The 22,867-nt window shown below is 42.0% G+C and overlaps 1 protein-coding gene across 4 annotated transcripts in view; it reads left to right on the top strand.

Moving 5' to 3' along the window:
• TMEM63A (transmembrane protein 63A) overlaps positions 1–14,722 on the top strand; it is a 39,573-nt gene extending 24,851 nt beyond the window's left edge. For 3 of the 4 annotated variants that reach the window (XM_054023079.1, XM_054023078.1, XM_054023076.1), the window contains 10 exons: positions 2,357–2,510; positions 3,358–3,464; positions 6,054–6,140; positions 6,842–6,904; positions 7,990–8,152; positions 9,210–9,315; positions 10,381–10,548; positions 12,342–12,457; positions 12,879–12,941; positions 13,631–14,722. In XM_054023079.1, coding sequence (XP_053879054.1) covers positions 2,357–2,510; positions 3,358–3,464; positions 6,054–6,140; positions 6,842–6,904; positions 7,990–8,152; positions 9,210–9,315; positions 10,381–10,548; positions 12,342–12,457; positions 12,879–12,941; positions 13,631–13,783 — 1,180 coding nt within the window. In that variant the 3' untranslated portion in view covers positions 13,784–14,722. The remainder of the gene's footprint in view (positions 1–2,356; positions 2,511–3,357; positions 3,465–6,053; positions 6,141–6,841; positions 6,905–7,989; positions 8,153–9,209; positions 9,316–10,380; positions 10,549–12,341; positions 12,458–12,878; positions 12,942–13,630) is intronic. The other variant, XM_054023080.1, reaches the window with a different exon arrangement.
• Positions 14,723–22,867: the final 8,145 nt, after the last annotated feature.

The following is a 22,867-nucleotide window of genomic DNA, read 5'->3' as shown; positions in this document are numbered from 1 at the left end:
GAATTTTTCTTTATTGCCCGTCACCGGTCTGTGACTTTTACTAAAAATATCCATGACAAAATCTTAGCCTTAATTATGAGACACTGATTTTTTTGTGTGTGACCTTCCTCACTGTCCACCACAAAATCACAGGGAGTTTTCGATAACACATTTATTCATAATACTGTAGAAGTGTTGAGCCATGATTTATTGCAAAATATCCTTATTAAATACCAGTAATCTGCTCCCTTTTAACTTGTGATTCTTTTCAATGTTTGAATCATCTTTAATGTCGGAGCATCCATTTAAAAATGCAGTGTTGTTCCATCTGACTTCTGGTACTCCAGAAGTTTATTTTCTCCATCACCGCAATTCTACCATCAGGTTAAAATACAGAATCTAGCTTCTTATAATTTAACAGTGTGGTTTGTACCTTTATATTTGCAACCATGGTACCTTGAGATGTGAATTACACAGTTCTGGTAAGCTGCAATGAGCGGGGTTAGGTTTAATCAGTACTTGGATTGGAGACCCCCAAGGAATACCTCAGTACTGCAGATAGTTACACTAACGGCTAAGTAGGTGACATTCTTCCCTCTGAGTTGGCAGTGGTGATGTTGGTGGGGAAGCACTCGCATAGCTAGGGCCCTACAAAATTCACAGCCATGAAAAACGTGCCACGGACCATGAAATCTGGTCTCCCTCACTGAAGTGTGTGTGTGTGTGTGTGTGTGTGTGTGTGTACGCTTTTATATTGTACAGATTTCATGGGAGAGACCAGTGTTTCTCAAATTGGGGATCCTGACCCAAAAGGGAGTTGCATGGGGGTTGCAAGGTTATTTTAGGAGGGTTGCGGTATTGTCACCCTTACTTCTGTGCTGCCTTCAGGGCTGGGTGGCTGGAGAGCAGCAGCTGTTGGCCTGGTGCCCAGCCCTGAAGGCAGCACCCCACCAGGAGCAGCCCAGAAGTAAGGGTGGCAGTACCATACGATGCCTGGGCGGCTGGAGGGAGGCAGCTGCTGACTGAGGGCCCGGCTCTACAGGCAGCAGCGCAGAAGTAAGGGTGGCAATACCGTACCGTGCCATCCTCACTTCTGGGCTGCCGCTGCTGGCAGCGGCTCTGCCTTCAGAGCTGGGCTCCCAGCCAGCAGCCACCATCCTCCAGCTGCCCAGCGCCGCCGCCAGCAGCAGTGCAGAAGTACGGGTAGCAGTACCGTGACCCCTCCACCCCCCCCCCCAAACTCCTTTTTGGGTCAGGACCCCTACAATTACAACACCATGAAATTTCAGATTTAAATAGCAGAAATCATGAAATTTACTATTTTAAAAATCCTTTGACCATGAAATTGACCAAAATGGACCCTGAATTCGATAGGGCCTTACACCAGAGGTGAAAGTAAGCTGGTCTGGTCTGGCGTACCGGCCTGGACCGGCTTCTCCAGCGGTGATTTAAAGGGCCCAGGGCTCCAGCCGCTGCGGGGAGCCCCCGGGCCCTTTAAATCGCCACCCGAGCCCTGCTGCCCCGGAGAAAAGGGCTACTGTTTTTCCTTCCCACCTCCATTCCTCCACCACATTACCAATTATGTTTCTTTAACACTTTAGGCTTTTCTTAGCTGATGCCATGTCTGCTTTTCTGTTGTTTAAAATACCAACATCAGTCAAACTACAAAAGCTATATCTTATGGCAAGGAAAGAAATGACATTTGGAGAGACAGTAGGGCAAGAATGGATTTTACTCTTAGTTGGTGTTCATGCTATAAAATAGAAAAATGTAGGACATTTAAGACCTTACCAATTATATACTTAGTTGCTTATATGGCCCCCATCACCATAGCAGCTGAGCACCTTAAAGACACTTAGACCTCGCTATTGGTATTTGACTAGTGGTCCCACTGGGCCTACTGTTTAGACTTCCGTTGAAAACTCAGCAATACTTCAAACATGAATATCTCATTTATTGTCTTCAGCTAGATGTTCTGTTGCAAATTGCTGTAAGGATCAGTTCCTAACAGCAATATCAATTTGGTTAAATAAAACTTGGAGAAAATTCAGTCTATTAGCGCCCTCCCCCCCCCTCCCCCAATCAGAGCCCAAACTGGAAAAAGTTTTTAATTTGGGTTCATTTTATTGATTACATAGGAGTAAAAAGTGACTCTCCAGCAGTCCAGCCCATGCAATTATGCTAATTTTTCATTTAGTAATTAATAACTAATGGCAATTTGGGCTTCATTAGTGAATTTCTGTTTTTTTTTATTGATTTCTAGTTATGAAAAACCCAGTTTAAAAAAAAAAAATCACCTGTCACTTGACAGTTAGTATATCTGTGTACTCACAAAACACTTGCTGATTGTTTTCTGTTCTGTCCTTTTGCTTAACAGGAATAATTTTTCAGTGCGTGGGCTAAGATGGTGGTTTAGATGGTTTTGCATTAATTTTCTCCTTTTTATTGTGCTGTTTTTTCTGACTACTCCTTCCATAATCATCTCCACCATTGACAAGTTCAATGTCACCAAACCTATTCGTTACCTTAATGTGAGTATCACTTGTTTTTGAGTTTATTAATACACCAATATCAAAATGTTATAGAAAGTGAACAAGGAAGTGAGCTGGCAAGGATGATATGTCTTCACACTAAGATACTATGGACAACATTATCAGCTGGTGTAAGCTGAAGCCAGTGGAGCTACACCAATTTACACCAGCTGAGGATCATCCATGCCTATGTGTTAGTCAATCTCAACCAGTTCAAATCCCCAGCAAGGGCTGAAACTGATGCCGATTTTTAAAAAATAAATTCAAAACGATGTCCTCATAATTTGGATTTTTTTTATGTTTCTTGATAAGGATTAGCCTGAAATCAGTTCATTTGAGACTTTCTGTGATCATACATTTTTATTTTATGTGAACAATTAAAATGTATCTTAAATTATATAACTTTAAATATAGTAACTTGAAGCAAAAAACAGAACCTCCAATCCAAACTCCTTTTTAAAGTTTAGAATTATATGTGTGTGGGGATTACAACTCAGATCTGAAACTCTGAAATAAAACTTCATTCTTACATTTTGGTTCAAGTTGGATCCAAAACCAGGAAGATATCTACATCTGGTTCCTGTTCAGTTCCAGCTGAAATTTCACACAAACTGAGATTTCAGTATCTTGGAGTCTAACCTCAAACCCTAGCTCTGGTTTTTGCCTTGTACCAAAAACTCTGAATGCTAACTGAACCCTAATCTGCATCAGAACATAGTTTCCTCTGTCCAACTCCAATATAAATGGGTTGCTTACCTATAAAAGCTAATTTTTGCAGCATCTATTCTTCAGCCACAATAGTATTAGAATATTATACCTGTCTTTACTTTTTATTTATTGTTTTTAGACTCCTATCATTAGTCAGTTCTTCCCAACGCTCCTCCTGTGGTCCTTTTCAGCTCTGTTACCAACAATTGTGTACTACTCCACACTATTCGAATCCCACTGGACAAAGTAAGCATCGATTTTCCTCTCTTTTTAACCTTGTCCCATAAACTGAGTCACTGGGAAAACTGGAGAAAATGGGTAAACGTCATAAAAATTATAGCTGGAAAAGACCTATTAAGCCCCATCTAGACCATTCCTTGCCCAGTACAGGGAAGTCTATCCTCTGTCGAGAGCTTTATGCATTGGCAGATTATTCCACAGTCTAATAGGTCTTCTTGATAAACACTCAAGGAATTTTCCCTGTTTCGTAGTAGATCCAGTGAATAGTATCCAGCCTTGTCTTGGTTTTTGTTGTTGTTTTTGTTTTGGTCCCCCGTGTGGCAGCCCCTCCCCCCCCCCCTTTTTTTTTTTTTTTGGCCAGGCCTCTATTTAACAGAGAAACTTTGTGCTTGACTGACAGAATCTCTATCATTCAGAAGCAAACTCTCCATACAGCTTGTTTGGACCTCTAACTACAGACACTGGTGATCTGTCACAGACTAATCTGAATTACAAAAATACTACCTTCCCCTATGTCTGTATGTGAAAAATCATCCTTACTGAGTATCACGTACATTTGTCTTAAAGGAGCGTTCTTGGGGACCTGGACGTAGAACACTAAGATTACACTAATGGACTGCAGTGGTTCTAAGGGAAATGCAGGGTTCTTGCTTTTGATAGATGGAGCTCTAATGGACATACCTAGGGTTTGGCCCACCAGATTTCTTGAAATACTTCCACCTGAGGCTTGTCGTGGATAGGAGCCAAATTAACAATCTCTTGTTCTGCCTTTGCCCATAACATTTGTAACTGATGTTTTTTAGATAAAAACCATTTTTTCTCAGAAGAGATGACACTAACAGTGTTAGTCAAGCAGCCCATCTGAATCTGTGTTTTTTTGTTTTGTTTTGTTTTTTGGCACGCTGCCCTAGTGAAACTGGCACAATGCTGTCTGAAAGACGAGATTGAATATGAGCAACCAAGAGGCTCTGAGCATCACATGTGTTTGGAGACTAGCCTTGAATATCCAGATGACAGGTGCCTCAAGTCTACATGCCTGTGGTGGGGGCCTGTGGTATTACTAATCCAGCTGTGATCTGGATTAATGATCAGAAACAACTTCCATTTCTCCATAAAGAGAGACACGGGCCTGCTTGGCTCAGGTTTATAGATACACTGGTGGCCCTTAGACACTCTTGTCTCCAGGGTGGATAAAAATCAATGATTTTTTTTTTTTTTTTTTAAATCCGATTTTTTTTAAATTTAAATCTGAGTGTTTTGATAAAAGTTTTTTTCCTCAAAAAGCAATCTAAAGATAGTTTTACTTAAGCTACATTATAGCTCAAAGATATCTCATCATGGAATAGGGATTATAAATTCTAATTCTGTAGTATGAGACAATATATTCGTGTAATATTTAAGAAAAGTTTTATAAATGAGTTCCACTAATACATGGATTAGGGACCCAATTTTATGGGGTTCCACAGGCTTCATATAGATTATTAGGTTAATCTTTCTATCTACTCAATGGGACTCAGTGCTCAGTCTAGAAGATACCATCAGAGATGCTTAGTTTTGCAGTTCTCAAACTGTGGATTTGTGTCTCCAAAGGTAACATGCTTGTTAACAGCAAAAATGTTTTAAAACAAATAAACAAATATACAGAGGTGAGAAATAAGACCTCAACCCTATTGTCCCTCTGCAAATCTGTGTACACAGAATCAATCCCTTACCTCTCTAAAAGTGTAAAGTTTCAAAAAGTTCAATGAATAGAAGATTGTTGGGGGCAGAATAGATCTGGACAAGGAGTTAAATGTGAGACGCGAGGAACATATGCTTGTTTTGTTAAAATATTATATGTTTGCTGTTGAAGAAAAAAATCCAGACTACATAACGTTGTTGTTTTAGTTAAATAAAACAATTAAATATCTGTCTGGTGATGTTTTCCTCCTAATATAGCATGGCAAGAAAATCCTCCAAATACTAATGATTAACCTGTTGAATTGGAGATAGATCACCTCCCAATGACTTCATAAATATCTGCTTCAATTACCTTTGGTAAATGAAATAACCAAACAATCATTCATTTTCTGATATAGCTGTAAAACTCATCTGAAAAGTTTTCAAAATAAATCACTGTTTAAAAATGTAGCGTGTGTACCTTCTAAAAATGAAACCTACATCTATCTCTGAGTTGTGAAGAATATGCATTAAGGTTATAATAGCCAACAAGAATGCACTTTTATGTAGAAAACCATGATTAAATCGAGTTTTCCTGACTAGTGATTTAAATTAACTCCACCCTGCTTCTCTCAGTGAAGGGCACTCAGTCCTCTCACAGCAGCTAACGTTTTACAGCCAAGGTCCTTCAGGAGTAGTAGTATATTCCATGTAAAGATATATTTATTGGAGGTGGGGAGGGGAGAATACTTGGAGACCTCACTTAGCTGAACTAAAAGTTGGGGGGAAATTCAAAAATAACTGACTTAGTTTGTGTTCAGAAAACATTATAGATTCCTCCACTTCTGACAGAAGAACTAGTGGAGTTGGAAGAGGATGAAAGCTTGTGTTTAGCAATAACAGTCTCTTACTCAATAACCTTTTCCTCTTCGGTAGGTCTGGAGAAAACAGAATAATGATGCATAAAGTGTACATTTTTTTGATCTTCATGGTGTTGATTTTGCCTTCCCTTGGTCTAACCAGGTATTCACCTTGTTCTTGTATCTTAAAGTTTGAATATTTTATAATTGGAGTTTGTCTGCTTTGTTTTTGTAACCACCCCTCCTAGAGATGTATAGCTGTTTTTGTTTTTGTTTAATCTGTGTTTTGTAGTCATAATACCCTAAATTGCCTTTCATGTGGGGATCTCAAAGCACTGACAAGCACGTAAGGAATTAGGCCTCACAAATCCCCTGTGAGGTTGGAAAGTATTTCCAGCTGCTTTCTGTAGATAAGCAATACAAGGCATTGAGAGATTAAATGGCTACGGCACTGAGGGTCACATAGAAAGTCAGTGGCAGAGCCAGGAACCCAGACCTCCTGACTCCCACTCTTGTGCTTTAGCCACAAAATTATCCTTTTCGTTCCCCACCTTCTTTGCTCCTGTAACACCCATCTGGCTGTCTCCCTGGGCACTGTGAATGGCTGCCTTCGGCACACTGTCTGCTGAAGATGAAACAGAAACATGAGCATTAAATGAAACACTTCCATTTTATTGGATTCCAAGTGTCCCTTCCCACCTTTGACCGAACAGTGTTCAGTCATTACAGTAGGCTAGAGTAAACTGCAGTTTATACAGTTACAACTCCCTCCATTTTAGAAGAGCGAGGTTGGTTGGTTTTGTATGTCACCACTGTGTTGAACTATGGAGAGTGAATTATATTAATTAACTATCTTTCTTCTAGTCTTGATTTTTTCTTCCGCTGGCTGTTTGACAGAGAGTCGGCTGAATCTGCAGTCAGGTTGGAGTAAGTATTAGCTACCCTCTGATATTTCACTGTAGTCTTTTTGCCAACTAACCTTTTTTAGTGCATAATGAATGTGCATCATTATGGATGCCTTATACTATAACGTGGGGATTCAGAATGAATGGTGGGATGTGAACTCCTTCTAGGTTATTAGGAAGAGGAGTCATCGATCCAAGCCCCTTTGTGCTGGGCACTGTAGAGAAACACATAACAAAGAGATGGTCCCTGCCCCGAGAAGCTTACAGCCGAAGTATAAGACAGAAGATGGATGCAACAAACAGATGGGGGCAGGGAGAGAGCACAGTGAGACAGTATGTTGAAGGTTGTGCCATATCATTGGAACAGGAATCTTCCCTAGAACCGCACTAAGATCTTGTTGTTACAGAAATTGATTTAGAAGAGGAGAAGAAATCTTCATGTTGTTGTTTGGCATAGTGGTATCGAAGATCAACATTTGCAGATGTTGGGCAGCGGCTGTTTTTTGTTCTGTTTTTTTGTACAGCATCTAGCACAATGGGATCCTGGTCAATGACTAGGGCTCCTAGGCACGATCACAAAACAAATATTTAAGGCGTCTCTGCTGAAAGAAACCACTAGTGTAGCATCTTGCCGCCAACAGTGACTTGAGGTATCAAATGACTCCCTCATCCAACATAAGCCACCTATCAGATTGTACTGTATATTCTTTTCAAATTAGTTTAACTTCAGATGCTGTTTATATTCTTGTGGATCCATGTTTGATGGCATCCTACAAAATATGCCCTTACTACTGCAGGTAGAGAATTCAGCAGTAGGCACTTGTAATTAAACCACTGCATCAAAGATTTTGCAACCATCTTTTGTAAAGCTTTGCAGTGTTTGTTCTGAAGAGGAGCTATTTCCAAATGTAACCTGTCCCCATTGCATCTGAAGAAGTGAGGTTCTTACCCACGAAAGCTTATGCTCCCAATACTTCTGTTAGTCTCAAAGGTGCCACAGGACCCTCTGTTGCTTTTTACAGATTCAGACTAACACGGCTACCCCTCTGATACCTGTCCCCATTGCAAACCCTCTGCCTTCTAATCACTGACTCTGTTTCCTTGTAGATGTGTCTTCTTGCCTGACCAGGGAGCCTTCTTTGTGAACTACGTGATTGCCTCAGCTTTCATTGGCAACGGGATGGAGCTCCTGCGCTTGCCTGGCCTCATCCTCTACACCATACGCATGATAATGGCCAAGTCCCCTGCGGAGAGGAAAAACATTAAACAGGTATAAGAGCTTCTCTCAATAGCATGGGGGCAATAAAATCCTAAGCAGCCTATCGGAAACTACAATCCTTACATAAGAACAGTATGTGCCCTCTTCCTTCACAGCTGCTAACTATCATCTGTGATCATTCCTTGTGGCCTTTCTTTTGCTCAGACTAACAGGTACATGTCCCCTCCCTGAGCAGCACAGTGTGGATATAGGAGACTGTGCAGTTTGAGCCCATGCCTGATTAAAACAAGCCATTCAGGGCCCATTCGTCCTTACTCGGGGCCTGAAAATCAGGTCCTCCGTCTCCACACCACCTCAAAATGAGAACTTTAATTAGAGAGTTGGCAAGCAGGCTTAGTTTAAGCCCACCCTTAACCACCACTTTGTTTCCCTCTTTCCTCAAAACTTCATATGAAATTGATCTCTTTGTAGGTTTGAAAAAAGTTGGCTCATTAGCTTTCACTTCTGTTAATCTCTGCTGTGCTCTGAGGGTGTGAGAGAGGCTCTCTGGACTAGGATTCCAGCCTGAGAGGTTCAGCTGACCGCTCAAACACTTGGGATATTTATCAAGCCAAACTGCAACCTCTGAACCTCTAGAGCTCTGCCTGCTCTGAAAGCCAACGCACCCAGCACCACAGAGGTTAAACTATAATCGCTATAGAGATCAAAGTTCTGGCAGCACGGGCACAATCATTTTTTGCCCTGTGGCTGGGCATAGCTTTTCCCCAGAGCTGAATTTAAGGAGGAGACTGAAAACAGACTCCTTGGGGAATTCTCTTGACAGAAATATCAGTTTGCTGCAAGCGTGCTCTGTGTAAGCTTTCAACTTCTTTCTCTCATATTCTGGGATTAATGTGGCTACAACACTGCATACAACAATGTTGAAAGCACGTAATTAATTTACATACCACTTGTGCATCTGTAACTAGTTTGCCTGGGTGTCTCAAAAAACCAACAACACATCCCTCTGTTGTGAGGCGAGAATAAGGAAGGGGCAAACTGAATTGTTCCCTTTTTGAATCTAGTTTAATCCTTGGAAAGCTAACATTTGTGTTTGTTTTTTCCCTAGCATCAAGCATTTGAGTATGAATTTGGAGCAATGTATGCCTGGATGTTGTGTGTATTCACTGTCATCATGGCCTATAGCATTACATGCCCCATTATTGTCCCATTTGGTAAGTTTGCCAATGAGTTGTGTGCACAGAGCAGGGAAGGGGGGAGAGGTTTGGTCTGAGCACATGACCAGGAGACTGGAATTCCTGAGTCCTTATCTCAGCTTTGATAGTGACTTTCTGTGTCCTTGGACCAAAACACACATCTGCTCTGTCGTGAAAAATAGGGCAATACGCAACCTCACAATGTGGTGTTGGGGTGAATTAATGTCTGTACAGTGTTTGGAAGCGGAAAAGCACTAGGGTATATGATGATAATTCTATTTCTGTAACTTGAGGAATATATTAACTCTGACTTCTGTATAGCTTTAACAATTAAGGATGGAATTTTCAATTGAAAAGGTTTAGTACCATGCTTTCCAACCATATTAGCGTTTCATTTCTGCTTTCCTCTGTGCTCTCAGAGAGGATGTCTACATGTGACTTTCAGCCAAAGAGGTTCTGCAAAGTAGCCAAACTTTCAATGGGACTTTTGTTGCTAAATCCCTTAGGCACTTCTGAGAATCTCACCCCAGAGTTCCATCAAAACAGATAAAATACAACATAAAAATAAACACAGTGCAAACCAGATCACAGTCGTGCCTTCTGGCCCTGGTATCTATGAATGTTTTTATGTCCTAGGTGAATAATAAAAGAAAAAAGGGCTAGATGGAATCCTGAATGCTGATAGGAACAGAACAAATATACAGCTGCACAAACATGTCATTACTCTAGGTCCTAGATTAACATAAAAGTAAAGCTATTTTCTCAGGGGAAAGTTTGTGAACTAAACTTCGTATCTATTAAATGGCAGTGGGAAACGTGTAAGATCTAAACCCACACCAATACATTTAAGACCATTTTCTCTCTCTCAATTCTCTGTGCTCCATATTGTAAAGATTTGAGGGTACTGCTGCATACAGTGCTGCAATCCCCAGCTGCCACTGGAACTTGGAACATCTTGGCTTTTATAGGGACACAGCTGACTTGAAATAGTCATTTACAGGAATCACATGTCTGGGTCGCCCTACCAATTTGTGATTTTTATATTCACAGTTTTCAGTAACCTGTCTCTATCCTCTTCTTCAGGTTTAATATATATACTGCTGAAGCATATGGTTGATCGCCACAATCTTTACTATGCATTTCTCCCTGCTAAACTGGAGAAGAAGATCCACTTTGCAGCTGTGAATCAGGCCCTTACAGCTCCGATCCTCTGTCTGTTTTGGCTCTATTTTTTTTCATTTTTGCGACTAGGTAAGGGTTATCTGTCCGTGATAAGCTTGAAATATTGCTCTATGATCTTGTGGTTAAAGCAGAGGGACTGAGATTCTGCTCCCAGCTCTGTCACTAAGTTGTCTAAAGTCATGTGGGAAGCTTCTTAACGTCTCTGAGTTGTGCATTTTTAATACAGGGAGAATAATCCTTACCTGCATCATGGGAATATTGCAAGGCTTACCGTCTTCACAGTACACCTCTACCCCGATATAACGCGACCCAATATAACATGAATTCGGATATAACGCGGTAAAGCAGTGCTCCGGGGTGCGGGGCGGGGCTGCGCACTCTGGTGGATCAAAGCAAGTTCAATATAACACGGTTTCACCTATAACGCGGTAAGATTTTTTGGCTCCCAAGGACAGCGTTATATCGAGGTAGAGGTGTACTTTGAGATCATCTAACAGGAGCTAATAGGGGAAGGCAAAGTAGACAAACACCTGTCAAGAATGGTCTGGATAATACTTAGTCCTGAGTGCGGGGGATTGGACTAGATGACCTCTCGAGGTCCCTTCCTGTCCTATGATTCTATTACATTTAACTTTTAAGCTGTTAGTTGACACATTCTCTCACTGATCCCCACTCACATTAGCCTCAAATTAGAAATGTTCATTGTGTCACAAACGTGCTGTATTAACAGAGGTGCTGGGGGAAGTTGGTGGCTTGACCTTTGGGCACCCAGAACAGTATGGGAGGTTGTTTGGGGGTTTTGTTACGCATGATGCACTTGAGGCTTTTGGTGCTGTGAAGGAGATTCAGCATCTTTTTTCTTCCCCCAGCTTTTCCCTTTGGGTTGGGGATGGAGGTGACTTTTTAAACCTAGAGCCTTATTAATAATTTATTTGTACTGTTCATTAAAGATATGTTCAGGATAGTCCATAAATGCCTCAGTCTAGCTGGAAAATATTGAGATTCCATTCCCTTGACATAACCACTTATGACACTGTAATTACTGTTAAAGTATTGTATGATCTAGTAGGGCCAGTATCCTGCTTCTAGCAAAGGCCTATTCCTGATGTTTCAGAGGAAGGCAAATGCCCACGATATGCACTGGCTAATAGTTAAAAATATATGATTGTTTTGTTTTGCAACTAGGAAGCTAAATGCTGATTAATCAAATTGTCTGTTGGTGTGATGATCTGCCCTGCCATGCTGGATACCTCCGTTTGATCCTGTTTGTTGACTTAGGATAGCACCCACTGGGAGCTAAGCACTTCCTTAGAAGGATGGTCCCTGCTCCAGTCAGCTCACATTCTTAGTCTTGGAGTTTTGGTCTCTAGTGCAGTAGTGGCTTAGAGTGCAGTGACAGCAGCTCACATGGCTCAGGAGAGTGGTTTGTATCTCTCCACAACGGTTTCTGTGAATGCTCAGGTGGTATTGACTGGCACTGAAAGCAGCTTTGTCTGTTACCCTGAGGATGATGCCTGAAATATGGGGCTTCTGAGGATGGGGGAGAGAAAACCGGGGAAAGTCTTATAGGTTAAGACGTGGACTTGGAGAGCTCCTCTATATAAGGGTCAGGAAAAGATCCTTGTATTGTGCTGTATGTAATGAGCAGATCATGAAATGAGTGTGTCCCGCGTGGTGCTTTGTTAGCTATTTTTTTTTCCTCTGTAGGGTTTTTTTTCTGTTTTGTTCCATTCTCCAGAGAGTGAGCGCTCTTTTCAGATAAGCTATTTTGTGATCAGTGTGATTTGTTTGTTTGTTGCTTTTACCTACTTGAACCAGTGATGGATACATTCAATTTTGTATTCTGTTTGTTTGCTTTTAAGGTTTTAAAGCTCCCACGACCCTCTTTACGTTCCTAGTTGTCAGCATCACAATTCTCGTTTGTTTAGCTTATACTTGTTTTGTCTGCTTCAAGTACCTGAGCCCACTGAATTACAAGGTAAACTCCTATTGAATGTATTGGGGAAATAACCACCAGCATTAGCACTGTGCTTGGTACTGCACAAACTAGTCCCAGGGAAACACATGGCAAAATTCATGTTTACTTAAGTAGGAGCAGGATCTAGCCACAAGGGTTCAGTCCTCCAAGATGGTGAAAACATGCTGCTGAATAAAGAGGCAGATTGTTTTGCGCACAAGGGGAGGGAGGGAGGGAGGCGTTCCAAGCATGAAGAGCAATATGGGAGGCAGGTACGAAGTGGGAGGCTTTGGAGGAGCACAGGCAGCAGCAGAGGTTTCGGTGTAATATATAATGGGACATTGTACTAAATCTGTTTACTAATAACCTGATGTTTATGATCGATTCCATGTAACTGGTTGATTTACTAGTTTAATACTTCGTCCTTACTGTCTTTATATAGATAGAAGAATTGCCAAGTGGAAGAGGAAGTGACACTGATGCAGACACAGCTCCAAGATCTGCTGTAAGCCCTCAGCAAAAAGTATTTTTTACTCTTTCAAGGAAAACAAACTCCCTACACAAGCCCTTTTCTGGGCAGTGTCAGAGATTGCTAGTCTGAATGGTGTCAGGGCAGGTATTATCTGACTTGAGGGTCAGATGATCAGAACAATGCGCTTACCTATTTGAAAGGGCTGCTCTAAAAATACCTTCTGACTTGAGCATGATAGGAATAACAGAGAGATTTTAAATGCCCTTTACTTCCAATAGCTACATGTGTTGTGTTCTGATTAGCTGGGTCTCACACCAAACACTAGATGATTAGTTGCATTTGAATGCTGACTATGCAATCACACTGCTTGGAGTCTACGCGAGGTGTGATATGGTCAGCAGAGCTTCAATGCCACATCAACAAAAAATGACCACAAGACTTTGATATTTGCACTGGGTTTTGAAATACTGTTTGGGTGAATACAGACACCTCAGTGTGCAAGAGCCCATGTGATATGCAGGCACACTTGAGTTTTGCACTAGGAAATTTATTTTGAGGGACAAAGGGCAAAGTTAAGATGAAGGGGACAGAGTGTGGGGGGGGGGAACATGAAAGTAAAAAGGAGGAATTGTGGGGAAAGATTTTAAATAATAAATTTATCCCAATATTTTAAAATTATACTAGAGACTTGGAGTTTTATTATTTAACGTTTGCAATTTCAGATGTATGTCCCACGGGTCCTGCTTAGCCATCCTACGGAAAGGACAGCACTGGCTCAGAATGAGCAGCAGTCATATGGCACCATGGGTGCTGATGCACTGGCAGAAGACAGCATAACCTACTTTGGGGAGCCTGCAGAAACTGAAGAGGCATAGAAGTATTTCTGCTGATCTCCAGGACTAACACAAGGTGGTGCACTTGGTCCAGCCTTAATAGAACTGATCCCTCAAGCATTCTGTCAGCAGAAGAGGCACAGAAATAATTCAGCTTGTGATCTGCAGCTCTACTTGGAGATTAAAAAGCAGCCACCTTGGGACCGATTGTTTTACAGGCCATCTACACACATTGTGAAACAAGTGTGCTGAATGGTATGAAGGAGACAATCCTCAGGGACTACTATTTTGGGTTTACTGTTTAATCACTTGCTTTATGGAGAGATTTCACTCTTCACAGAGATAAAAGGTCACTGAAGCAAAGCAGCCCCACAATTTTAGGTGTCAATTTATTTGAAATGACTCCCCTTGAATTTTAACCAGCGCCAAGGATTTATTAACCACTTGAGATTGATATATCCCGAAATTGTCAGTCTTGATGAAAACTTGCAAGCAAATACTATCCCTACTGGTGAGAGCCAGGAAAAAGGCTTGTGGTGTCTCCTCTCCCACCACTCCAAACCAGTCCACACAACGTTACTTTTCTGAAAGAGATGAGGGCTTTATTGTGCACTTTGATTGTGAATGTACCAAACCCAGAGGACTTTTGTGAATAAGGGATTGATCTGCTATAAGTTTTATATATTTTTGCAGGGTGCATTAGTTACTTTCTGGTGACTATGTTAGGGGCCTTGCACAAGAAACATTCACCTGCCAACAATAAAGGATATAAACATTTTATCGTTTTCTTTTTTTAATCTCTCTGGTTACAGTGACACATTTCTGCACTTCCCTGGTAAGTGCCAATGGTATGAACTGTAAGATGTTACACTGTTTTTAAATTATGTAGTAGGAGCCAATTTATCCTAAAGCTACATTGTGTCAAAACGTAACTAAGCAATAATCACATAACAATAAAACACTGAGTTCAGCGAAATTCCAGAGCTGTCTTTATTGACTGTCTTTCTTTGCATATTTAAACACTCATGTGCCACCTCAGAGACCTACCACTATTGGGACACTAACAAGTGAGTGGACCTCTAGGGCCCAATCCTGCAATGTGCTAAGTGGCTGCCGAGAAAGTGAGTACCCTTGACACTCTGAGAATGAATCTTGATGATTTGTATAGAAAATCCTTTTGTTCTTGTTCTGAGTTTTCTACTTCTCTCCTTAAACTGTGAACTCCTCAGGCCAGGAGTGTTGTTCTTGAATGTCTGAAAAATGACTGACGAATGTGTCTTGAGTGGTACCAAAAATTAAGGTGTTCAGTGTCTTGCCAGATTAGCCCTATATTCCCAAAGATCTGTTTCCTGCTCTCTTGCCAGACTAATGCTGAGAATGTCAGAGGAGATGATGGAAGGAACAAATTGGCAGAGTTTTGGAGAAGAGTCCTATCCTGTGAGTCGGAGGATACATAAAAACACCTGGTTCTACAGAAGTAAGTGAGAGGACCCTCCTATTAAAAAGGGCTGCATTTGTGCCAGACTCTTTTGCCTTAAGTCATTATATATTGTCCCTTTCCTTTTTAAAACTGTGATAGAATTGCCAGAAGTGAAATGTGCATTGGATGCAAACCACTACTTTAAGGTGTGGACTGAAACCAAGTAAAAAAGGATATTCTGAGCTACAGCTTCTACTCCATATTCTGACTTGTGCAGGTATTACATGTGGTTATGAGTAGGGCCCTACCAAATTCACAGTCCATTTTGGTCAATTTCAGGGTCATAGGATTTTAAAAATTGTAAATTTCATGATTTCAGCTATTTAAATCTGAAATTTCACGGTGTTGTAATTATAGGGATCCCAACCCAAAAAGGAGGTGAGGAGGGTCGCAAGGTTATTGTAGGGGGGGTTACAGTACTGCTACCCTTACTTCTGCACTGCTGCTGGTGGTAGCGCTGCCTTCAGAGCTAAGCAGCTGGAGAGCAGCAGCGCAGAAGGAAAGGTGGCATGATATGGTATTGCCACCCTTCTGTGCTCCTGCTGGCAGGGCACTGCCTTCAGAGCTGGGCACCTGGCTAACAGCCACTGCTCTCCAGCTGCCCTGCACTGAAGGCAGTGCAGAACTAAGGATGGCAATACCGTGACCCCCTTAAAAAAATCTTGACACCCTCATCCCGCATCTCCCTTTTGGGTTAGGACCCCCAGTTTGGGAAATGCTGGTCTCCCCTGTGAAATCTGTATAGTATAAGGTAAAAGCACCCAAAAGACCAGATTTCACGCCCCATGAAGTGTTTTTCATGGCTTTGAATTTGGTAGGGCCCTAAGTTTTGGGAATCCTGCTACTCATGGCCATGTTAGAGGCAATACCAGAAGGAAGCCTGGTAATTCTGCCGTCCCACTGACTTCTCAATTGTCTGGTTCAAGTTAAAGTTTAACATCCTCTTCACATGCATCTATTTAAGCAGTTCTCACCCCTTTTGTAGGCACCTTCACTGGTAATCATGGTGCTGAAGGGTTTGACTCCCACACTTGTCCTATTAGCTGTGGCTGGACACCAGTCAGGAATCCTTGTCTTCCACAGTAGAACTCAGTTCTTTCACACTTGTTGCCATTGATCTACTGAGTGAGGTCCCGGGTCTGATATCTAGGACAAGTGTTGGCTTAGTTAGCTTTGGTGTCTGTCCTCTCTGCGCTCGTGAAAGGCGGGAGGCTGACAGTCCTTGACAGTGAAGCTTCTCATCTTCAGGACAGATTCATCATGGACAGTGGCAATAATAGTGCCAGCTTCCACACGCAGCCCTGTCAATGTGCTTCAGACCTGCTCAAGATTCTAGATCAAAAACAAGAGTTAAAACTGGGAGGAATTTCCATCTCACTGAGTAGTCATTATGTGGCCTCTGCTGAGTGCTAGTAAGGGGTCTGATGCAGAAGCTTATTTTACCTACGCCACCAAACCACCATGTAGCAACCACTCTTGGTCACCACCAACCTATGATGATGTTGAACTCACAAACTGTACCTGTGAGAAGCTGTGTCCATTATCAGTTCCCTGAGCCATCCAGTCCCTTTCCATTTTTGTAGCCACTGTAGCATGATCTAGTGCACTCACTTTCTCAGTTTGGCTGGGGGATGGAAGCATCCACTAGAAAATTACAAGATCCCTGCCTACCAGCACAGAATAAAGGCTGCTCTGACCTAACTAAGTTTGCTATGTTCTCCTTTGGGTCTATTTCAGGGCTGGAAGAAACTCAGAAACTGCACTGATTGTAGTTCATTCTTTTGTGCTGGTGAAAGTTTCCAAGAGGATAAAATTAGATCAGTAATAGGAACTCCTCACATTCCTCGATGAGCCTTAGAGAAAAAGCATTTCACAGTAAGGGATGGAAACTTCAGCAAATGTGGATATTGGACTGTACCATACATGAAATCCATATTTAAAGGCATTGTACATTCTTTACTGAACCTCTTATAAATCCTTTGGCAAGCATCCTAAGCCAATGACCCAGCTGGAGTTGCCGATCCTAACTCTCAGAAGCTGTATTTCCTGAGATTCGAGGCCTGCAAACCTGCCTGGTATAGCTCAGAAAGAACAACGTCCTCTCCCTCCAACTTCTTGCTAAGTCACTACTTGCTTTCTGAGCAGCAGCTGTGTCCGGGAACTTGGTGTTTCTATGGAACTTGAATGTTGGGGAAGCCTGACATTCAAGTGTGACTAAAAGCTAGAAAGCGTGAGATGCTAATTACTGTACACACAGCAAAAAACACGTTCTCCTAGACTGAAGCTAGAGTGGAAGTATGGAGCCTGTCCTGTAACTGGGTGCATTTCTGTTCACCTTCATGCAGTTGTGCAAGGACTGAATTCCATTTAGAAAGAAGAAAAAAGTGAAGTGCGAGCACTGACAACCGAATGTTTTATGAAAAGATGGAGTCATCCTTGCAGAAGCAGAGATGCGGAGGGGGGAGTTTTCTCAGCCATTAGTTGAAGTGTGGTGGGTAGGATAGTAGGATCTTTATGAAAGATTTTTTTTCTCCTGCCTAAGTTTCATCACTAACCTGATCACACCAAAGGTTATGACATACTGTCTATGTAGTGCAGAGGCAGGGCCTCTGCCTACTCTTGGATGGAACAATACTTCGAAACATACAGATTTTTATCTCTACTGGATGGATTGCCTCTGCTAAAGAGAATATTTTTCTTTTAATGCTCTATAACCCTCTCTATTAACAAACTCAATGTCCATTTTCCTATTGTGCCCTAATGGCCATACAAGTATTTCTGCTAGATCCCGAAGTGACTTAACAGGCAGCTGTGCTCGTACTCTGCCCCTAACAGCTGCAAGTGTCTGCTTCAGATAGTTTAAAGTAGCAAAGCTTGGGTATTTTGTATCCTGAGGGCAGCTGTTCCCCAGGTCATAACAATGAACAAACCAATAACAGCAGATGCACTGAAAATTGACCCATTGGGTCAAGTCTCTGGCTTGCTGATATGTCTCCTGGCTCTTGCTAACATCTGACATCAAATTGATCAGGTCTGTGTGCAGAGCTCTCGGATCTCAGCGGCAGCAAGTGTGACTTCCCAATTTTGTTCTCTCAAGTAGAGAATTTCTGGATGATCTCGAATTGGTCTTTGTTAGTACAGTCTATAAGTAGTTGCCCTTTGGGAAGGGCATGAATTGGGGCCAGCTGTCTTTTTGCTGTCTACACCAGGCATTAACGTCTAATCCTTCTGACAGAACATAGAGAATGGGGCTCCGTGAATTAGCTGGCCCAGTATGTGAAACTACCCTTCCACATTTAATGTGTCTCCATTACTAATCTCTTCCAATTTGGAGCTTGCAATCCCCAGTTCAATGAATCTGGATTCCTGGCTGACACCATAAGCTGTCCCCTCTCCTGGGGGCGTAGGATTAGTTTTCTTCTGTGGTTGCTTATTCCCTTCTTTCCTGAAGCTCTGGTACAGCATACAATTGATTGTCACAGACCTGAATGCACTGAAATTCCCTCCTGGAGACCAGGTTTTATGACTAGAGGATAGTATGTGGCTTTTTTGTAGTATTAAGTATGGATTTCACTAACTTAAGGAAGCTAAATATATATTTGCAATGTTAATTTTGTATCGAGCACTATAAATCCTGTTTAGAAATGGCAAAAGCAGCAGTGCAATTTTGCCTCAATTCTGGCAATTAGATTTAGACCAATTTAGAATTTCCTTCTTTTTTAGATGTATAAAAATATACTTATTTTTAAATGTCAGGCCTAGGACTAGCTTTATGCAGCGTGTAGGTATTTACATGTGTATTTATTAGACTAAAAAACAGTAAGAGGCAGCATGGTCCAGTGGATAGAGTATGATAGCAGGAGCCTGGAGAATTGGTTTAACAGCAGCATAACAAAGAATTTTGGCCTGCTCCTGTTTGTTATAGCAAGCAAATAACAGGACTAGTCATAATACTTCCCTACCCTCCTATCACTGACTGTCTAATCCCTCTCTCCTAAGCGTGTGTGTATGTTGTGTATCTACATTTGAAAGCTGTACCGAGAACTGCAGCTTAATAGTGGCCACTCGCTTTAGCTGCAGTCACTTTTCCCTGAGGCTCGAGGGGGGGTTACTGAGTCAACATGGTTTCTAAATGAGGATCTAGAGCACAATGTTCTCCCCCATAGACATGTACAGCAGCTACCCTCACCCAAAAAGAGTTGCTGGGGGAGAAAATATGGCACTGTATCTGGGATTGGTCAGACCATATTGGAACAGCGTGTTAACACTTAAAAAAGGATGTTGAAAAATGGAAAAAACAGTTCAGAGAAGAGCCCTGAGAATGAATTGAGGAAGCAACAATTGACTGTCCTGGATGGCTAAAGTTGGGCTTCAGTGGCAGCCCCAGCTATTGATTTTTCAAAGGTGTTGAATATCTGCAGGTCCCATTTAACTTCAGTTGGATTTTTCAGGTGCTCAGGCCTGACTGTCAGAGGTGCTCACTTTAGTTAACAATTTTGTGAAATTGGATCTGAATTCCAGGATCTCAAGTCAGCAGCAGAGCTGTGACAAGAACCTAGGTCTTCTGACTCTGTCCCCTTGTTCTAACCAACAGACAAGCTCCCCCTCCACAGGTGCTGGAAAAGGAATCCCTTTCTGATCTATTCTGCAGTGGTGAAGGGGGAAAAAAATGGTAAGTCACAGGTCACCAAATGTCATTTTTGCTTCATCAACATACACAAGAGTATAGCGGCAAGGCTGGGGTGGAGAGCAAACTCACCGCACAGCAGCAGCTCCTGTGCCCCAGGGCTGAGTCGGACTCCCCACTCTGGGCGTTGCAACCTGGTGCATGCCTGTCTGGCCCTCTATCTCCAAGAGGAGCTGATGGCTAACCCTGAGTAGCGCTGAAATGCCACTCGGGGCTTCATCAAATGTGTTTTTACAGTTCTTTCCAAGATTTCATGGATTTATTTATTTCATATCCTTATTCAAGATTACCAAGACCTCTGTGACAAAATCATAGCCCTATGCATGAGGGTGTGCTGGGGTATCAAGGTTTGATCACTGAGAGTTTAGGATGGCTGCTTCATTGATGGTGAAGCCATGACTGAGTTATACTGATCACCCTAAATAAGTGCCAATACAACCTTCATACCACACCATCCTCTACTCTGTATATCTTACAGATTTTACTGCATAATACCCAAGATTTTTTAAAATGTATTGGTACTATTTAATTCTTCTGACTGTAAAACCAGGTTTCTGTAAGTGTCTTGGAGCAAAATCTTTTCTATGAAGCCATAAGGCATCATTTTTAAGATCTGGTGTCTCTCAACCTGTCTGTGGCAGCTCTAGGGGAGTTTTCTGTTGGAGGTTGTTTAAGCTTTAGTCAGGCTTTTCTCATTCTTTTGCTTCTGTGTAGTGTCCCAGGTGCTTCAGGTGGCTCTGAAGTGCAGATCCCTACCCCAAACAGCATACAATCAAAATCTGCTTCTCGAGAGAAATATTCAAGAATTCTGAGACATAAAATGAGCTGTATGTTGGGGACGAATAGAAATAATTAACACCTTCCACTTCCCAATTAAAAAAAAAAAAGTGAGGAGAGAGTGTTGTCTATGGGTTAGAGCAGGGGCCAGCATTATATCTGGGTACCAGGAAGTTAGTGAGATGGGTCGGGCAAGTTGCTTAATTTTTCTTTACCCAAGTTTCCCCATCTGAAAAATGGGGTAAAAACTTTTCCCCACCTTTGTTCAACCTTCTGCCACCGTCAGCTAACTAGGTTAATATCAAAGTATTACTGTTACAGTACGAGAGAGTGCAGGGACAGATTTCCTTTCAGTCTCTACATCCAGGCAAGAGCAATGCTAGAGCACAATAGGCACAAATATATTTTTAGAGGAAAAAACCCAGCAATGTCAGCCTATTTCTAAAACAGGTTCCCATCTGCTCAGCAGAGAGACGCTCATAGAAGTGTCACTCAGACTCTGACCGATGAAAGGTTACTACATGCTATCGGAGCACAGTCTACAACTGCTGTTGCAGAGACTGCCCTAGACCAGGATGGAAATGTGACTGGGCTCAGCTGGAGGGGAATTAGTACAATCTAAAGGACTGTAAGCAGGGTGAACCCTCACCCCCACTAGGTTGGACTGAACCAGAGCTACCCTGAGAACAAAGGCAAATCTTAGCAGGAGCACACCTTCTTCAGATTTCATTTGAGAAATGCTGACAGCAAAGATACTCCCTGTTTCTATCATTTATCTAAGCTCCACCTCCTGTCTTGCTTGTTCTTCACTCAGCCTCAGATTACCTGACCTCTAACAGTGCACACGAACAATTCGTGCTTTCTCCAGAGTGGAGTATGTACGATGTTCTTGTTGCTGGAGGCAATGACAGAAGGAGGTGGGCTCACCTGCTGGGAGCGTCACTGCCTCCACTTACACCTCAGTTTGCCACTCTGTAAAACGGAAATAATGAGGCCCTATGGCAGTTTGAAACAGCGGCTGTAGAAGTGGATTCTTTTATTTTGAGGTGGACCTGTTCCCATATTGAACTAGCCAAAAATAATACATCCTGATTTGCTGTCTTCAAAGCTCTAATTAAAACTCAGGAGAGAGAGAGAGAACCTTTTCCTTTATGGGACTAAACTTCATGCAGTCAGCTTTGAGAAGAAAGGCAGGGTTACCTGAAATGGCGTAGTTTTCATTTGCTCCCTTAAGATGGGGTGGTTTGCATGAATATAGTCCCTGTTCATGGAAGGGCCAAGGCCCAGTTGGAGCCGGGCAAGCTCTACAGTGCACTTTGCTGCTGTAACTGGTGTCCCCTTCCTGATTGCAATTTAAGAAAGAGGAGTAATTGCAAAGCTGGAAAAACAACTGACAAAGCCTAAATGGGCCTAATTCTCCTATAAGCATCAGCATAAACCTCATCAATGCTACTGGCATTATATATTCACTGAGAGTGGAAAATTTGCCATAAGGGAGGGGTTTTAGACTTCAGTCATAAGAATCATGTCATAGCAAGTGAAATGAAGGCATCATTTTCAGTGTTTAAAGCAACTGGCCTGAAATCAATATGGATTTATGCCTGGTCTCCTTTGACTGTACCCACCAGAGCCTTTCCTGTCCAAACTTTCCAAGCAAAGATTTATCTTCATTTAATGCATTTTGTATATTGTACCTGCTGAAAGTAACAACTACTTTACTGTCTTTACTTCAGAACTGGCTGACCAGAATAGTAGCTTCACCGAACAGCCTTGTAAGACTTTGTTTTACAGAAAATGATGTGGAGGAAAGGAACCATGTTAATGAAACCAGTCAGCAGCGAAAGAGCTCTGCTCCTGGATCAGAGAAGCAGTTTGTGTTTGTGAAAGCCACGGCTACTGCTTTGAGGATCCTTTTTGGAACAGCTTAGGATAGAAATTATTCAACCAGGTGCCGAGTGGAGCTCTTTTGCTGGTTGAAAAGTTTCACAAAGAACAGAATCTCCAACAAATCAGCTGCTACTCTGATGAATGCCAAGATGCGCAGCTGGCTTAGGAACAAATCCCATTCTTTGTGAAAGGAGCTATTCGTCATTCTTATCAGCATTATTCATCATCACTGCATCACAATCATTAGCTAATGGAGAACATGAAAATTCAAAAAAAATGTTGACTGGCTCTTCTT

This window comes from Malaclemys terrapin, chromosome 3 (assembly GCF_027887155.1).
Source record: "Malaclemys terrapin pileata isolate rMalTer1 chromosome 3, rMalTer1.hap1, whole genome shotgun sequence".
Taxonomy (NCBI): Eukaryota; Metazoa; Chordata; order Testudines; family Emydidae; genus Malaclemys; species Malaclemys terrapin.
This window is presented reverse-complemented; position numbering and strand designations above follow the sequence as displayed.